Source organism: Geotrypetes seraphini, chromosome 10 (genome assembly GCF_902459505.1).
Source record: "Geotrypetes seraphini chromosome 10, aGeoSer1.1, whole genome shotgun sequence".
Taxonomy (NCBI): domain Eukaryota; kingdom Metazoa; phylum Chordata; class Amphibia; order Gymnophiona; family Dermophiidae; genus Geotrypetes; species Geotrypetes seraphini.
The window spans coordinates 86,334,684-86,354,813 of NC_047093.1; the positions used below are offsets into that span (position 1 = coordinate 86,334,684).

Consider the following 20,130-nt stretch of genomic DNA (forward strand, 5'->3'; position numbering starts at 1 on the left):
CATTTTTCTAACCGACACAAATCGCTCTGGAGTTCCTCACTGTCCTCCTGCGATCTGATTGCCCGGCAGAGTTTTGTGTCGTCTGCAAACTTGATGATCTCACTGGATGTTCCGTTTTCCAGGTCATTGATATAAATATTAAAAAGGATCGGCCCAAGTACCGAGCCCTGGGGTACACCTCTAGTCTCTTTCTCCCAGTCGGAGAACTTCCCATTTATGCCCACTCTCTGCTTCCTGTTATCCAGCCATTTGCCTATCCATCTTTGTATATCTCCCTCTATGCCATGGCTTTGTAGTTTCCTGAGAAGTCTTTCGTGTGGAACTTTGTCAAATGCTTTCTGGAAGTCCAAGTATATTATGTCCACCGGCTTTCCACTATCAATTTGCTTGTTCATGGTCTCAAAGAATTGGAGTAAATTCGTCAAACACGATTTCCCTTTCCTGAATCCATGTTGACTGGGTTTCATCAAGTCGTGTGGTGTCCAAGTGCTGAACTATGCTATCCTTGATCAGTGATTCAATCATCTTGCCGGGGACAGACGTAAGACTCACAGGTCTATAGTTGCCCGGTTCTCCTCTCGATCCTTTTTTGAAAATTGGCGTGACGTTCGCTTTCCTCCAGTCGTCTGGTATCTGACCAGTTCTGATTGACAGGTTTGCAAGTTTTTGCAATAACTCTCCGATTTCAACCTTCAATTCCTTCAAGACTCTCGGGTGAATTTCATCCGGTCCAGGGGATTTGTCACTTTTAAGTTTGTCGATCTGGTAGTATATCTGATCTAAGTTCACTTCAACTGTGGTGAGGCTGTCCTCTATTTCTCCTGTAAACAGTTTCTCCGCTTCAGGTATTGTTGAGGTGTCCTCCTTCGTAAAGACGGACGCAAAGAAGGAATTTAGTTTGTCTGCGATTTGTTTATCTTCCTTGATGTACCCTTTTCTTCCCTTGTCATCCAGGACTTTAACCATAGGGATTGACATGAATATTGTTGTATTGGAATAGTAGTTAAGGCATTTATAAATTTTAATGTATTCCAGGTAGAATGAAGAATAATATTGTCCTTGTATATTCTGGGAAGCTTGATACTCAAAATATGGCTAAGATGTAATGGGGCCAAAAGATGTTTTCCAGTATAAAACAATCTGGCAGATTCTCCATGAGTTCAGGAAGGATCCAATACATACCCTTGGTGATACCTGTAAAAATTTGGAAAATTTAACCCTCCTGCCGATTGAGATTTTTGCATAGATACAAAGGCTATTCTCAAAGTCTTACCAAGCCAAATAAATTTTGTAAGAATCCCATTTAGTTTTTTATAAAAAGAACTCTGAAAATAAACTGGTAACTTACTCATTTGGTAACAAACTAAAGGCAAGGTCATCATTTTGATGGTTTGGACTCTCCCCCACTAAGAAAGATGTAATGGATTCCAGTGCTCACACATTTCTTTGACTTTCAACAATAAAGATTTTTCATTTACTGTCATGGTATCTTCCAATGTTTTTTTGAATCATTATACCCAAATATTTTATTCCCTCTTCCTTCCAAAGGAATGGGAATGGATCAAATAAACCTCTTACACAATGTACATTCAATGGAAGAACCTCTGATTTACTCCAATTTATCCAATATATCTAGAAAATTTTCTAAAACGATCAATCAATTCCAGTAAATGAGGAATGGTTGATTCAGGATTTTTCAAATGAAGCAAAATATCATCTACATAAGCCGAAACTTTATACTCTCAACCTGCATATGGAATTCCCTCTATCTCCTTTGCCTGCTGAATAGCCAACAACAAGGGTTCCAAAACAATATAAAAAAGCGAAGGAGATAATGGACATCCTCGTCTAACTCCCCTCTTCAGACAAAAATGTTCCGAGAATGAATTATTAATATATAATCTAGCTGAGGGGGAACTATACAAGGTTTGAATCATTTGAATAAATCCGGAATCTATCCCAAACCAATCCATTGCTTGGTACATAAAAGTCCATTCTACTTGATCAAAGGCCTTCCATGCATCCAAGGAAACAGAAAAGGCCGGATTGTCTATTGTTTTTGCTAAATTAAGCATATGAAGTGCCAATCTGGTGTTATTTGTAGAATGTCTTTGAGCAACAAAACCCATTTGGTGCATTCCAATTATGTAAGGGAGAGCCTTAGCCAACCTTGGAGCCAATAGTTTAGCCAGAATTTTTCCATCCACATTAATTAAAGAAATAGGCCTGTAGTTTGAAACCAACATGGGATCTCTGTTTGGCTTAGGCAAAACAATTCAAGGCATGATTTAAGACAGAATTTTCAGTCACCTGACTAATAAAGAGTAAGGAATAAAACTCATTAAATAATGTCCAACACTTAGAAGCTAACAGGTCAGAATTGAGATTCTTTAGCTTTCCAGTCTGTTTGGATGTTGTGATAACACTAGATCTAGCTTGTGAAACAGTGATACAAATGTAATGAGATGAAACAGCATCTTTTGTGTTGTTTGTGCCTTGGTGCATTTTGAAGGAAATATGCCCACTCCATGGCCCACATGTTCCTAATTGTAAAAGTTCCAGGACTGATTTTTTAAAATAAAAATGTATTAAACAATATTACAATTCATTCCATTGGATCCCCTTCAAAGTCCTCTACATATACACTTTTCCCAATGTTTTCCACTTCTGGAAACAGTCTTTAAACACATTTTCAGGAATCACCAAAAGTTGCTGCATTGAAATTTGCTTTATGTCTTCAATTGTGTCGAATTGCTTTCCTTTCAGTGTAGATTTAAGTTTAGGAAACAAGAAAAACTCAGCAGGGGCCAAGTCAGGAGAGTAAGGTGGCTGGTGAAGAACTGTCATTGCATTTCTACACAAAATTCATGAATTTTTACGCATTCAAAACACCTTTCTCAACTCGTGACATGTTCCCCATAAGCCACTTTCAACATTTCATAAGTTTCTGTAGCAGTCTTATCCAATTTAAAACAGAACTTCATGCTCATTGAGGTCGCACATGATGAAAAATAGCCGATCACGAAAACACATTTTCACAAAAACTGTTCTTGCTTGGAGACGAAAACAGATATCAGCAAACAGAAAAAAAGGAGATTATTTATAAGGTTTCAAGCTACTCGACACCACCTAACATATCTCAATAGAACTTCCCATTGGCACGCAATTCAAACTATCCAGGAACCTTTTGAACAGACCTTGTATATAATCGTACACTGCCTCTTGGATAGTTCATCCACACACAGTGCAGCACTCAGCCTTTAGTCGTGTGGCAGCCACGAGGTCAGAAACATAGATGCTCCATTGTAAGATTGCACCATCGAAGAACAACCTGCAGTAGTGTGCTTTCTTTGAGCAGAGGGTTTGAAATCTGTGGAAATTCACCATCAGATATTGACGCAGTATGGACATAGCACCATGAATCAATGATAAGTTTGAGTGGGAAAAAAGGTTTAACGAGGGAAGAATAGCTGTAACCGATGAAGGTTGTTCTGGTTGCCCATCAACATCATGTACACAAGAGCACATTGACAGGGTGGATGCCTTGATTAGAAAAGACTGACAGATATTGGTGTCTGTATTGGCTTCAAATTAGGATATCAGCTTTGAATCTGCATTTGCCATAATGCATGATGACTTGGGATATAGGAAAGTCTGCGCACGATGGGCTCCCAAACAGCTTACTGATCTGCACAAGCAACAGCATGCAGAGGTTGTGACCTAGTTCCTGAGATGGTATGAAGAAGATCCAAGTATTCTGAAGAGAACTGTCACTGGTGACAAGACATGGGTACATCACTGTGACCCGGAGAGCAAAAGAGAAAACATGATGAAGCAGTTCTCACCTGGCTTCGAGAGCAGCTGAAAAACTTCTCTGCAGGAATGCAGAAACTAGTTGAATGATATAACAAATGCATCATCTTGCAGGGGGACTATGTGGAAAAGTGAGAGGTTCAATTGCTCACAGTTACCTCTAAAATGTATTTTGCCTTTGCTTTTTTGATTTACCCTTGTATAGAGTACAGATTGAGAGGACACTAGGGATTTCAGTCAAGAAAGAAACTTACCCCTGAAGCACTGCCATGTGAGAAATGGATATATAAGAAAGACAACAGGAAATAGACAAGAGATTTGTGAATGAAGAAGCTTAAAGAATAGTGTAGAACATCAAGGCACTGTTGAGTTCTGTGGAGTCAGCTAAGATACGAGTCTGCATAAAATTTTGTCTTCAGGTACACCATGAAAATAATACAAAGGAAATTTCGTTAGTAAATTTCCAAGGGAAGTAAATTCTAAAGCAGGGCATCCCAAACCTAGAAGGAACATACAGCTAATTGGAATGAGCATGACATCAATTGGCATCCAATGGAGACTTGACATATGCAAATTGCTCGTATTCATATTCATTGTAGATATCCTAAAAATCCAACTGGCTATGGGGTTCCCTGGACCGATCTGGGAAGCCCTACTTTTGGGACTGTATGGAAATGATGTCTTTATGCAGTCTTTCTGGGTCTAATCTTTTGCCAGAACCTTCAAAGAGTTTTCACAGTTTGGATGGAGATTATCCATGAATTTTGCTGGAGAAGAACCAATTTTGTTGGGGGTCATATCTTTTATTTAGTCATTTATTTATTTAATTTATCTAAACCCCCTTTGTCTATACTGTAAAGTCTGTATTTCTCACTAAAGTTTGTCCTATCCATACCCAACCTATTCTGGGCTCCTTTGGGGAGGACGAGCTAAATAAATGACTATATAAATAAATAAATATCTAAACTAAACTAAACTAAACTAAACCTTAGGTTTGTATACCGCACCATCTCCACAAGCGTAGAGCTCGGCACGGTTAACAGGGTTAGGTTGAAAAGGAGCTACAATGAAGGGTTATAGGAAAGGAGCTAGGAAGATAAAGAGGCACAGGGTACCAAAGAGCGGGAGGTGTTAGATTTTTGAAAAGAGCCAAGTTTTCAGGTGTTTGCGGAAGGATTGGAGGGAGCTTGAAATTCTGAGCGGGGATGTGAGGTTGTTCCAGAGTTCTGTAGTTCTAAAGGGGAGGGATGTTTCTAGTTTTCCTACGCGGGATATACCTTTTGCAGAGGGGAATGATAGTTTCAGTTTTTGGGAGGATCTAGTGGAATTAGAGTTAGAGGAGTTCCAGAAGAGTGGGATAACGGGAGGGAGGATGCCATGTAGGATCTTGAAAGCTAAACAGGCACATTTAAAGAGGACTCTGGAGTGAACTGGGAGCCAGTGAAGTTTGGACAGGAGTGGTGAGACGTGGTCGAACTTGCCTTTAGCGAAGTATCTCAAGCACTGGCAATTCATGTGATTCCAGCATAATCTTCGAGGCTTCAAAGGTGTTTGAAAGGCTCTCTATCATGACCACTGTAAAGATAGCAAAATGTAGAGAGCAAATGTCTTTAAAATGTGTGCATTTGGTGAGTTGTTTGTAACATAACGCTATGCTATCATCCAATGCAACTTATTCAACTTGAATGTATGTATACGCATTGCTGCATGACCTGCTCCTACTGGAGCACTGGTCTAGGAACTGGCAACTCAGCTTCAATGCCAAAAAATGCAAAGTTATGCACCTGGGCAGCCAGAATCCATGCAAGACTTATACCCTAAATGGCGAGATCCTAACAAGAACGGTAGCAGAACGAGACTTAGGGGTGATCGTCAGTGAGGACATGAAGGCTGCCAATCAAGTGGAGCAAGCTTCATCCAAGGCAAGACAAATCATAGGTTGCATACGCAGGGGTTTCGTCAGCCGTAAGCCGGAAGTCATTATGCCATTGTATAGATCCATGGTAAGGCCCCACCTGGAATACTGTGTGCAATTTTGGAGGCCACATTATCGCAAGGATGTGCTGAGACTGGAGTCGGTTCAGAGAATGGCCACCCGGATGGTCTTGGGACTCAAGGATCTCCCGTACGAAGAACGGCTAGACAAATTACAGCTATACTCGCTCGAGGAGCGCAGAGAGAGGGGTGACATGATCGAAACTTTCAAGTATCTCATGGGCCGCATCGAGGCGGAGGAAGATATCTTCTTTATCAAGGGCCCCACGGCAACAAGAGGGCATCCATGGAAAATCAGGGGCGGGAAACTACGAGGTGACACTAGGAAATTCTTTTTCACTGAAAGGGTGGTTGATCGCTGGAATAGTCTTCCACTGCAGGTGATTGAGGCCAGCAGCGTGCCTGATTTTAAGGCCAAATGGGATCGACACATGGGATCTATTCACAGGGCAAAGGTAGGGGAGGGTCATTAGGGTGGGCAGAGTGGATGGGCCGTGGCCCTTATCTGCCATCTATTTCTATGTTTCTATGCTGTGTTTCTTTGTATTTAAACAATTAAAAAAATCTTTCATTGTTTGTTTTTGCACTTGTGTGAACACAGAACATTCTGACATTTTTATGCATACTAAGACAAGGTTTTGTGGCTGTTCTGCTAGTTGATTCAGATACATCTGACTCTTTGTATGCTCCCCGCTAGTAATTTGGCAGGAAAGAGAGAAAAAAATTCCATCTCTGCAAACCCTGATAATTTATTCAAATTAAGCATGACAATCCCTCATTTGTCAATTAATTTTTGCGTTCTGTTGTGCTGCTCAGATCAAACACCATCTGTGGGGATCATATCCTTCCCCCTACCAGTTTGTCTAGCAGTTTTATAAAATCAAGAGACAGTGGACATGGAAGTTAAACTCTTTTGAAGATGAAATGAGCAATGCAGGCACACTCTGGTTTCCAGACTAGAATCCTAAACAGGGAGAAACTGTGCTTTTTTTGCAGCTTATATAAATCTCTTTGTTGGCAGAAGCCCCAGTGGCAAAGATGCTACAAGCAGATGTCCCTTGAGCTGATGGATTTGGTGTGGACTTCAGGAAAGAGAGAGTTTTAATTCTGACAGTTGTAGCTGTAACCTTTTAGAGCCCTTTTATCTTTGTTTTAGTTTGTTCTTCTTGATTATGTTTCTTTTTATTGGATCCACAATTCCTTCCTAGTCATTTGGACTTCCAGCTCAATTGGAACTAGAGAGTTGCACGGGGATAGAAATCCCACCCATCCTCGCCCGTCCCTGCCAGAATCCTCTCCGTCCCCACCCGTCCCCACCAGGATCCTCTCCGTCCCCACCCGTCCCCGTCAGGATCCTCTCCGTCCCCACCCATCCCCACAAGGAATTACCTCCATCCCCGCCCGTCCCCATAAAAAGCAGCAATTACTTCTGACAGGATCATCAATTCCAAAGTTTCTTTTGTGTTTGCGCTGCTGTTTTCCTTGTGGAATCTCTTTGGTGGAACCCTTATTTTGTTTTCTGTTCAGGTAATTAACTTATAAACCCCCTCTTTTACTAAGGCTGACGTGTCCTTTATATTATATGGACGAACCCTGCTTCCAAAGCCTTCCATCCCCGTGGGAGTCCCGTTGGCTAGAGGGGACTCCCGCGGGACTCCCGTGATCCCCGTTCCCGTGCAGACCTCTAATTGGAACCAGCCTCTATTGGATCACCATGAGCCTTTATTAAGTCTGATTTTCCCTTATTTTATTATCTCCCACTACTATGAGGGGCCGCTGAAAGATTCTCAGCCCAACCAACAAAGTTGGGGTAGTCTCCATGGAGGGCTATACGCTTAGTCCAGCAATTTTCCAGCAGCCCAAGTGCATGGTCCTGCATGTTTTGTCATTAAATCTTAGTTGATAACCGGACCATTCTTCAATGTCTAAAGAGCTCTGCATATAAATATTCTGTATATCAAAAATTTCATAATATAAGCTTGTCTGATATCTCCATCTGAATATTCCATCATCATCTTAAACTCTATCTTTTCCCTAAATTTCTTTAGATTACTTCTGAACCTATCACTTCTTGACTTCATCATATGCCCTCTCATTCCAGATTTTTCCTTCTTTTGAAAAACTCACCTCCTGTAAATTAATGCCATGGCGATATTTAAATGTCTCTATCATATCCCCTCTCTCCTGTCTTTCTTCCAGAGTGTACAGTACATATTGAGTTCTTTAAGTTTGCTCTATATGCTTTATTACAAAGACCACTAACCAATTTTGGAGCAGCCCTCTGGATGAACTCCATCCTATTTATATCTTTTTGAAGGTGCAGTCTCCAGAATTGCACATGGTATTCCAACGAGGGCCTAACCAGAGACCTATACAACAGCACTATCACCTCCATTTTCCTACTGGCCATTCCTCTTCCTAAGCACCCAAACATCCTCCTGGTTTTAATTGTCACCTGTTCTTCCCGTTTTGCCACCTTAAGATCATCAGACACAGTCACCCCCAAGTCCCGCTCTTCTTTTGAACACAGAAGTACCTTGCCCCCTATGTTGAATTATAACTGCTCTACATTGCCTTGGGTGACTTTCTTCATAAAGGCAGTTAAAAAATCCCAATAAATAAATATACTGTTTTCTTGGATGTTTGCAGCCCAAGTGCATGGCCCTGAATTTTGTAGTATTACGGTAAATCTTAGTTGCCAATTATCAGACCGTTCTTCAATGTCCAAAGAGCTCTGCATTTAAATGCTTTGGAAATGATAAGTCCTCATAATAGAACTCTGGTGGTAAGGTTGCAACGGGTACTGATGGAGAGGAGCAAGGTACATTAAGATAGGAGTCTGTGATAATGGACCAGATTCTCTAAATGGTGCCTAGGTTATTTATTTACTTATTCTTTTTTTTTTTTTTCTTTATTTATTTGATTATTCATTATAATATCTTTGTAACAAACATGCATGAATGAACACAAAAAATACAAATGTAAATTCCCTTACGGGAATTAACATAATATAAGGAAACTAATTCAACCATGTCCTAGTCCACATTAAAACTGATCGCCAGTACAAATAAAACATCAAAGCAAATCTTTCTATCTACTATCTAGGAACAGGCAAATGGCTATTATATATATTATACATCATCCTCCAAAAATAAACTGAATATTAGGAATTAAACTTTCAACAAAGGTTTCTCTTTGATAAAATCTTCCACCTGGGCTGGATCAAAAAACACATATTTATCATTTCCATATGATATCAGGCATTTACATGGAAATTTTAAGAAGAAAGTAGCTCCGACTGCCAAAACCTTAGGCTTTAGCTGAAGGAACTGTTTCCTCTTAAACTGGGTTTGTCTAGAGACATCTGGAAAAATTATCACCCGTTGACCACAAAACATCTCTTGCTTTTTCAGGAAATATAATTTCAAAATATCTTGTTTCTCAAGTTCTGTCTTGAAGGTCACGAGAAGAGTTGCTCGTTTCTCAATTATGTCTTTAGATGACTCCAAAAACTGTGATACATTCAAACTCTCAGGTGATACTATTCTATCCATTCCACCTTCCTCTACCTTTTCTTTGGAATCTTTTGAAATGTAATATAAATTATCGACCTCAAAGGTCTCCACTTTGTTATAATGTAATATCTCCCTCAAATACATTTTCAAGAGTTCCATTGAAGAAAGGTAATGTGTGGTAGGAAATTTAACAAACGAAGGTTCTTAACTCTAATAGCATTTTCCATTTTTTCTAATTTAGCATGTAACATCATACTATCCTTTATATTAGAAACAGCACTAGCTTGTAAATTACCTACTGCCTGATCTAACTTTTCAACCTTTACAGCTGTTTCTCCAATTTTATTATTTTGTTCTTTAATTTTCACAGTTACATCAGATGAAAATTGACATAAGTTCAAAACGGTTTTTTGTAAAGATGACTCTATTCTGTTAATACTAAGCCAAACATCATTTAGAGTGATCACTTTATCCCTGGGGAGAGCATGTTTTGCTCGTTTTGCTCGTCTTGCAAAACACTTGCAAACCGTGTTACTCGCAAACCAAGGTTTGACTGTATTTAAGAACATAAGAAGTTGCCTCCGTTGGGTCAGACCAGAGGTCCATCGCGCCCAGCAGACCGCTCCCGCGGTGGCCCATCAGGTCCATGACCTGTAAGGTGACCGGCGTCTAAGCCCTTTTAATCCCCTAAACCTTCTCTGTAACCTCTTACATAACTTATCTCTACCTCCTTCATATCCTTTTTATATATGAGTTTGAATGGTTGCTGAATATATTTTGTTTCATTTTACAGCTAGAAGCATTCCTCATTTACACCCCACCTCTTTTACTAAGCTGCGTTAGAGGTTTCTACCATGGTTTGGAGCATTAACTGCTCCGATGCTCATGGAATTCCTAAGAGCGTTGGAGCATTTAGAGCTCCGGGCCATGGTAGAAACCTCTAGTGTGGCTAGGTAAAAGAAGGCCTCTGTTGTGAGTGAATTTCAAAATCTGTTATTGATACTTCTAGACTCCATATGGTGGGACTTGTCTTCTTCCTCACCTTATTTTAATGCATACCTCATTTCATTAATCGGTCTTTATATGAAATAGTCTACACTTTTTATTGTTGTTCTATTAGATATTTTTGATATTTTTTTAGATTTTGACCACTTAAATACAATTTCATTTTACTATTAATTTCTATTGTTATATCAGTCGATACAATGTTATATTAAAATTGTTAAATTTTTAATTTACAATTATCAATTATTTTAAAATATTTATTTATAATGTCACAGGATGGCTTTGAATTATGTCTCTATTTTATTTAAATTTATAAAATTTCTTTGTAGATATTGTTTTATTGACCCCTGTTGCAGCCTCATTGATCTGAAACACGGACCGTGTCAGGTCCCACAGATTAATATCAATAAAGGTCTGCTGGAAGTTATACATCCCTGGTTGGTTTTTACCTTTTCTCCACTTTTTGGATTTTGTTCTGTTCTTGTGGAAATTAGTTTTCTTCTTTTTGGTTTAGTTAGGTAAGAAATGTGCACCTGTCTGAACAAAATCAAAAGAAAATGCAAGCATTGGTGCCAGTTCTTCTGTGCCCACAAATGAGCATCTCAAAAATTTCAAGAACAGTTTTTGCAAGGCTCATATATAAACACAAATAAACAAGTACCAGTGTGTGCAGACACTCTCAGTTTTGGTTTGGACATGCATATAAGAAGTCGTGCTTACTGTGAAATCTTGTGCATATGTATCTAGCATACTCCCCCCCCCCCCCAACACACACACACATTTGCCACTAGATTTCCATGTAAAAAATTTGCATATAATTAACTTAACATATATACTAAAATATAAATCGAGGTAAACTTTTTCCCCAAAAAAGGAGGAAAAATGATTGACTCAAATATAAACTGGGGTTTTTTACTATTCAAGTGCAGTGCCTTGCCTTGTCCTGCCAGAATCTGCAACCTGTTCCCCCTCCCTCGCTGCTCTGCCAGCCTTTGCATCCAGCCCCCTCACTCTCTCCCTCCCCTGCCATGCCAGTCTCTGCACCTAAACACCCTCCCTCCCTGCCAGGTTCTGAACCCTTTCCCCCCTCCCTCCCGATGCCTTGCAGGCCTCCACTGGGCCTGCCATGAGACCTGATGGTCCAGCAGTGACCAGGACAGGAGTGATTCCTCCCGCCTCCCCAGCTTGATTCTAATTATTTTTATCTCCATCCCACCTCCTCCACATACCTTAAGTATCCTGGTGATCCATCGATGAATCATGGAAGGAGTGACCTTCCTTTATTCCTGTCCGTACAGAGTCACTAGCTGATTGGCTGCCGTGAGTGGGCATCCCTCCTACCTATCATTGGGAAAGTGAAGGAGTGATAAGAGGAAGGGTAATGAGGGAGGTGCCGAGCAAAGAGGATTGCAAAGTGGGTGATGAGATGGAGGATTAGGTAAGATATACAGGTAAGGTAAGACGACATACAGCTCTACTTCCCCCTAAGCCAACACCGAGACACACAAATCTAAAAACTTCACTGCTGCCTAACGGAAATAAAAAATTGGATGACTATAGCTGAATGCTTCAAAAACAAAGCTTCTCTGGATACATAGGGATACCTGTGCATATTCCCACCCATCCCTTTCCTGGGAAAATGACACCTTTACAACCAAAGACAACGTCCACAGCCTAGAAGTGATTCTCAATTCAAATCTGTCGCTATCAGACCATGTATCAAAATTAGTGTCATCATCCTTCTATTACCTCCGCCAACTAAAGTGCATAGAAACATAGAAACATAGAAGTTGACAGCAGAAAAGGGCCACAGCCCATCAAGTCTGCCCACTCCAACAACCCTACCCCCTTGAATTTACCCCCTAGAGATACCACGTGTATCCCATTTACATTTTTTTTTTTTTTACCCCCCTAGAGATCCCACATGTGTATCCCATTTCCTTTTAAAATCCGGCACGCTGCTGGCCTGAATCACCTGAAGTGGAAATTCATTCCAACGATCGACCACCCTTTCGGTGAAGTAGAACTTCCTTGTGTCGCCATGAAATTTCCCACCTCTGATTTTCAGCGGATGTCCTCTTATGGCCGAGGGACCTTTAAAAAAGAAGATATCATCCTCCACCTCAATACGGCTGGTGATATATTTAAACGTCTCTATCATGTCTCCTCTCTCTCTATGTTCTTCGAGTGAGTATAGCTGCAATTTATTCAGCCTTTCCTCATACGGGAGGCCTTTGAGTCCCGAGACCATCCTGGTGGCCATTCTTTGAACCGACTCAACTCTCAGCACATCTTTTTGGTAATGTGGCCTCCAGAATTGTACACAATATTCCAGATGAGGCCTCACCATGGATCTGTACAACGGCATTATAACTTCGGGCTTCCGGCTGATAAAGCTTCTTCGGATACAACCCATCATTTGTCTTGCCTTTGATGAAGCCTTCTCCACTTGATTGGCATCCGTGCTTACTTTACAGAAAGTGATTTCGCTCAACTACTATATGCGTTTGTATTATCTCACTTAGATTACTGCAATGCGCTACTAGTGGGCTTACCCACAAAAACACTCTCCTATCTCCAAGGTGTGCAAAATGCCACAATCTGACTCCTGAAAAACCTGGGCTTCCGCAACCATGTCACCCCAGCATTAAAATCCATGCACTGGTTGCCTATCCAAAATCAATATGCCTTTAAAGCCTTGGTGTTAGCCTTCAAGACATTCCACATGATGACTCCAAACTACATAGCATCAAAACTACAAATTTATGTCCCTAACCAACCACTAAGATCCCAAGCAGAAAAACAGCTGGTCCTACCACCAGGCCACTCACTCTCATCTGAGACAGCCAGAAAACGCTCTTATTTTCATTACTTACCCATATTATGGCACATCATCCCCCCATCCATTGGATCATTAGACAGTCTATGAAATTTCCGGAAAGCTGTGAAAACCTTCCTCTTTACAAACCCAGCTCCCTAACAACCCGCGCCTGCAACGCTGACAGATGGATCCTAAAGGCACCGACTAATACACCAAATGGAATCTCACTAAAACTTGTATGCCACCACGAATATTACTTTAATTACTACCACATCCTCCAACAACAATGATACACCCTCCTGCAAAGAAAAAAACAACAACATTTTATCTCTGTTATGCCTATCTATACAGAAAATGCTGCAATTTAAACCACTCTCTGTCTACCAAGTCTATATTTTTTAAGTCTGTACTTTACGTCTATACTGTAAACGCTGTGTCCTATGTCCACCAAGTCTGTACTTTTAAGTCTATATGTTATGCCTATACTGTAAATGCTGTAATCTAAACCCCCCTATGTCCGCCAATTCTGTATTCTCATAAAAGTTTATTCTGCTTACACTGTGAATGTACTCTTGTAGCCTGTTCTGGGCTCCTTTGGGAGGATTGGCTAAATAAATGATTAAATAAATAAATAATATGACAGGTGGGGCAGACAGGGCTGGGGTGGGTGGAGGGGAAGAACACCTCATGTAATAACTGGATACTTCTTTCAAAGCCTTTACTATGTAGCCAGCTCAGATAAACAATGCTATTAAATTCCTACTGTATTAATCAGGGTTGTGTGCCAGCATAATTAATAGTGTTGAGATTTAGCCTAAGATCGTTTTTGCTGTCACAGTGTCAAATAACTATAGTAAAGGCAGCATCTGTGATTTGCTTAATTTGCTCAATGTAATCCCAAAAATTTTTTTTAAGTCTTCTGAGTGTGCCAACCACCAGCCAAATAGTTTTTAGGCTTAGTCACTCAATTGGCATATTCGTCTTCATCAGACTTATATTTTATTTTCAAGTGCTCGGTGCTTATTATATTGTGTGTTATTTCCAAATACATAAATACTTCTTATAACTTTTTTTAAAAGGAGAAAAAAACTTTATACTTAGCTTCAGCAGTGCTTTAGCCCTGCCTGGGCGTAATAGTAATTTTTCTTAGATGTCGGGTGAGAACCTGTTGGCTCGACATGCTTTGCCCAAAGGCTTTTTCAAGAACGAGTCCCCCCTTCGAATTCGCTGTACTGCATCCCGACTGAATGTCTTTAGTCAAAAGGTCAACATCAGTCCATTTTGGTGTATTGATAATAATAATAATTTGAATATTTAATACTACCATTCTTGTTGCCATATTTTAATCTTCTAACAATTGTCACATTGCAGCCACAGAGGTGACCCAGGAGACAGTGGATTCCCTGATGCAAAAATTTAAAGAGAGTTTTCGCACAAATACGCCCATCGAGATCAGCCAACTACAGCCAGCAGCACACAGTGCATCCATGGGACGGAGGAAACACAGGAGCAAGCCCCGAGGTAGGAGCAAGATCTTCAGAATTTACTTTTTTTAATCTTTTGTTTCTTCTAGGTTTTACATAACCAACCTGCACTTGGTAATACTGTTGAAATACCGAGGTCTTGATTCTATAAAGGACGCTGTGATAGAGTGGGGCAGCTTGTTCAGAAGTGTTGCCTAGCTGAACAGACAGACCACACTGTGGGTATTCAAGAAAAAAAAAATCTCTTTTATTCAACAGTAGTGCAGAGCCTGGTTCGTCACAGGCACCTATAAGTTTGTATTCTTTAAAGGAAACAGGTGGAGGGGCATAATCGAAAGGAACGTCTAAGTCCGTTTTCATCCAAGTTGCAAGTCATCCAAAGTAAAAAATACCACATTTTCATCCAACTTTTCGTCCAAGTCAAAAACGCCTAGAACAAGCCCTGTTGGATGTGGGAGGGGTCTGCAAAGTGATGGACTGAACACCCAGACATGGCACCTAAATAGTTGGGTATCTTACAGGGCACTGCTGTGAACTTCACAACAAGGGTGCCATGTCATCATCTCACTACAACTCCCTTATAGGTCATGGTGAGCCCCCAAACCACCTCCAGAATCCCATAGACCCACTTATCTACCACCCCAATAGCCCTTATGGCTGCAGGAGTCACTTATATGCTAGTTAAAAAGGGTTTTGGGGGTGTATAGGGGAGTGCACGTGTTTCAATATCAATGCAGTGATTACAGGGGCTTATGGGCATGGGTCCACCTCTCTATGGGTCCCTAACCCACCCCCAAGATGGCTTAAGACACCTCTGTGCAGCACGACTAGGCTTTACTATGCCAGGCTGTCAGGTGATGATGTTCTGGAAGCACAATTTTCAAGTTGTGATTAATATTTTTATGGGGGGGGGGGTTCAGTGATCACTGAGGTAGTGTGTGTGGGTCTGTATTATGTGTTTGCAGTGCTTATCTGGTCACTTTAGGTGGGTTTTTGTGACTTAGACCATGTTTTAAATGGTCTAAGTTACAACATCCAAGTTCCGTTGATCCTGTGTGGTATAACTTTCGGTTATACATGCAGTACGACTAAGTCTAAGCCTGCCCACATCCCGCCCAAATCCCACCCTCGACACTTCTCCTGAAACGTCCTGTTTAACTATGGTCGTTCAGCGGCACTATGAAGGCCTAGGTCGTTTAGAAATACGTCCAAAACCCGTTTTTATTATCAGCACTTGGACATATTTTGCCAATGTTCGTCCAAGTGCCAACTTAGGCCGGTTTTTCGACGTTTTTCTCTTTTGATTATGAGCCCCTTAGGCTTTTCCCCAGTCTTTCTCAATCACAAGTTTCATTCTCCATAGGGTGTGCCACACCCCAAACAGTCTTTATTCCATGTGCAGGGAACAGTTAGGCAGCATTAGGTCCCAGGTCTTAGCAGGCACTTAGCCAAGCAGAGTATTTAAACAAACAGTAGAGTCTTACCTCCTACCACTCTATCAGTGCCAAGCCCCTTCAACCCACTTCTCCAGCTCCTAGGTTCCCTCTAGCAGACCTCACCTCCTGGGTCTGGCTCGGCCTTTTAAGTTCCCCTGAGTCACTTCCTTGTTTCTTACTTTTCGCCCCTCCCCCCTTCCTGAAGAAAACTCTTTCTCACTGCTGCTGTGGTTGTGAGACAATTTAGCCAGGAGGGGGAGTGCCGGGTTTTCCTCAGGTTTATTCTGAGTCTGAGCAGCAGTGTCAAGCAGGGGGAGGGGCAGGGTTTCATACACTCTGTCACAGACACCTAAAATTAGGTCTAGGGATCTAACTTAATTATTTATAAAGCTTAATTTGTGCTGATAACTGGCAATTAGCACTTCATAATTGACTTAAATTAAAATTAATTGGCTGGAAGGCGCCTAATTTGCCCCCCCAATCAAAAGGCATGCAAAGCAAATATATATATGACGGTCTACTAACCACCAGAGCAGCGAAAATAGACCGCCACCTCTCAAATCTGCTGACCACAACGCCCAACTATAAAACATTCAGGAAAGAACTGAAAACCATACTATTCAAGAAATTTGTCAAATGATCTAACCAAACCGTATCAACCATTCCCAGATCCAGACGCATACTATGGTTATCAACCTTGTAATCTCCCTGGGAATGCCCAAGCTAATTTCTTGTTGTAAACCACCTAGAACTGAAAAGTATTGGTGGGATAGAAGACACCAAAGTAATGTAATTCATTCAGGTAGGTACCTAGTACAAGGTGCCTACTTCATACCAGAAAGTAAGCGTGGTTAGGGGCAGCTTGTGGGTGGGTGATGGCCGTGTTTTGTGGACTTAGTGCAGGTTTCTAGGTTGCGAAAACCCTGGCATAAATTGGGAGCACCTATGTCTAATTTGGGTGCCACTAGGCGTGATTCTATAAACAGTGCCTAATGTAAGATTGACGTGTGATAAGTGTGTTCCTTGGCGCTTATGTTTTAGGCACCGTTTATAGCAGAGGTGTTCAACCTGCGACCCAAGGGCCGCATGCAGCCCTGTGAAGTATTTTGTGCGGCCCCGGTCGAGGACGATGCAGTGTTTACCGTCTTGCCGGCTCCCTCCTCTGTCTTGCTGCAGCATTTGCACGTTTGTTAGGCCCCAGAAAAATATTTTCTGGTCAATGCGGCCCAGGGAAGCCAAAAAGGTTGGACACCCCTGGTTTATAGTATTGGGGCACAAGTGGCCATTCTTTTCTCTCTTCTGCTCCACTGTCACAATTCTGCTTCTTTCTTGGACATCAGTGCATAAAAACAAATCAAACCAGGACTGCAGTCAGCCCATCCAGAAAAATATAGAGCCAGTCACCATCCTTACCAAGCTAATTCAGTGTGCTATATTTTCTTCTGGCCATAGCAAATGCTGGTAATGGGTTTCAAGTTTCAAGTTTATTAAAATTTGATGAAACACTAATCATAAATTCTAAGCCTTTTAACAATTAAAAATTAAAAAGGGGAACAATTAATATACTTGTTAATGACAAGATGTAACATACATAAAACAAGAGGAGAGTGGGGGAAATACAATTTTTAAAGAAAAGAGTACAATTAAGGTTAAAGACAAAAGGGCAGTGAGGGAAATCATATTAAAAGTTGAATGGGATCAATACAGATATCAGCTGGGTTAAACCCAGAGATCATTTAGCCTTGATATGCATCTTTAAAAAGGAAACATGATAGCTGTCACAATCTGGAACTCGTTACCTTATATGTAAAGGTAATGAGTTCCAGATTGTAGGGGCTGTAGTTGCGAATGAAGAAGCCCTACGAGTACGAATGATTTTTAAAGGTAGCATTAAGGCAGTAAAAAATTAGGAGAGACAAAAGAATCAAGCAGAGATATTTCCAGCAAGCTCATTTTGAAATTGTGATCTCTTAAGTCCTATTCATTTTGAACAAAACACATTAAAAAAAAAAAAACTATAACACACACCTTACTGTCTGAAAGCTGTGACAGCCATCGGGTCTGTACTTAATACCACCAGAAACACAAAAATGCTTTAAGGAAATTGTTTCTTTCCTATGCAATTATGTCACAACAATTCAGATGAATATTTTTGGATATCTTAATACTAATATGTATGGAAAAACTGAACGTGAAAATATGTATATGTATTTTAAGAACATAGGAATTGCCGCTGCTGGGTCAGACCAGTGGTCCATCGTGCCCAGCAGTCCGCTCACGCAGCAGCCCTCTGGTCAAAGACCAGAGCTCTAACTGAGACTAGCTCTACCTGCGTACATTCTGGTTCAGTAGGAACTTGTCTAACTTTGTCTTGAATCCCTGGAGGGTGTTCTCCCCTATGACAGACTCCGGAAGAGTGTTCCAGTTTTCTACCACTCTCTGGGTATAGAAGAACTTCCTTATCTTCGTACAGAATCTATCCCCTTTCAATTTTAGAGTGCCCTCTTGTTCTCCCTACCTTGGACAGGATGAACAACCTGTCCTTATTTACTAAGTCTATTCCCTTCAGTACCTTGCATGTTTCAATCATGTCCCCTCTCAATCTCCTCTGTTTGAGGGCGAAGAGGCCCAGTTTCTCTAATCTTTCGCTGTACAACAACTCCTCCAGCCCCTTAACCATCTTAGTCACTCTTCTCTGGACCCTTTCGAGTAGTACCATGTCCTTCTTCATGTACAGCAACCAGTGCTGGACGCAGCACTCCATCTCCTTGGGTAAATGAACTATGGTGCTTCCAGTGGTCATAAGTCCACCGGAACAGTGCATCTTAACCCTCTCTTGGAGGCATACCTAGCCAGTCAGGTGTTCAGGATATCCCAATTAATACAGTAAACTTTCAGTTATCTGGCACCCATGGGGATTGGTGGATGCCCGATAACTGTAGTTTCTGGTTATTTGACAGTTACTCTAAAAATAGTTTTGTCTCCCTTCCCACCTCACTCTCTTCCTCTCTCTATCATCTCCCCACCCCCACACTTATAGGTCCAGCCATCTGTTCGTCCCTTCAGTCGGGGTCACTTTCTCTTCTCCCCTTCTTTCCTATCTTCTCCCTCCACTTATGGGTCCAGCATCCATCCATCTCCCCCTCCCTTGCACCCTGTTTGACCCTCCCCACACACACTTCTGGTCCACCTCCCCCCTCCCCAGGTCTGCCCTTCCTCCCTCCGTGCAGCACTGTAAGCAGGCTGCTCGTGGCCAGCCCTGGCAGGGCCATTCCTCTGCTGTGTAGGAAGTGACATGTTAGAGGCAAGACCCTGCCAGGACTGGCCATGAGCAGCCTGTTTTCAGCGCTGCCTCTGCTGACCTGCTGCTGCTTTAGGTAAGGGAGAGAGGAGGGTTTTGTAGCTCAGGGTCTCTGCTGCTGCTTTGGGGCAAGAGGGAGGAATGGGGTTTGCGGTCCAGGACTGCTGCCGCTGCTTTGGGGCTAGAGAGAGGAAGGTGGGTTTGCGGCTCAGGACCGCTGCTTTGGAGAGGGAGGATTTGTGGCTTAGGACTGCTAATTCAGGGCTGGAGGGAGGGAGATTGGTGGCTCAGAACCACTGCAGGTGTTGCTTCAGGGGCTGGAAGGAGGCAGTTGTTTGTTTGTTTTAGTCAGTTGTGTGAGAGTGGAGAGTGTCGCTTGATTGAGTATCGGTTAATTGAGATTCTACTGTATGTATGAGAAAAATTTGCTTATAATGGAAGCCTCTTGTATGCACATCTCTCCAAATATATATATTAGATTTCCAGTGTTGACACATTTTTGAGAAAAAAAAAAAGTTGCTATGACTTATGAATCAACCCTTGTATATATATATACTAGGACTAGAGGGTATACGATGAAGTTACTAAATGGTAGATTTAAAGCAAACTGGAGAAGATATTTCTTCACTCAACATTTAATTAAACTCTGGAATTTCTTTCTGGATAATGTAGTGAAAGCAGTTAGCTTAGCATGATTTAAAGAGGGTTTGAATAATTTCCTAAAACAAAAGTCCATTATTGAGATGGCTTGGGGATATCC

General features: G+C 41.4%; 1 protein-coding gene across 2 annotated transcripts in view; it reads left to right on the forward strand.

Annotated features, from left to right (window-relative positions):
• The window catches only part of ASTN2 (astrotactin 2), a 1,902,914-nt gene that overhangs the window by 757,941 nt on the left and 1,124,843 nt on the right, over window positions 1-20,130 (forward strand). For both annotated transcript variants that reach the window (XM_033961675.1, XM_033961676.1), the window contains exon 4: window positions 14,521-14,670. In XM_033961675.1, the coding sequence (XP_033817566.1) occupies window positions 14,521-14,670 (150 nt within the window). The remainder of the gene's footprint in view (window positions 1-14,520; window positions 14,671-20,130) is intronic.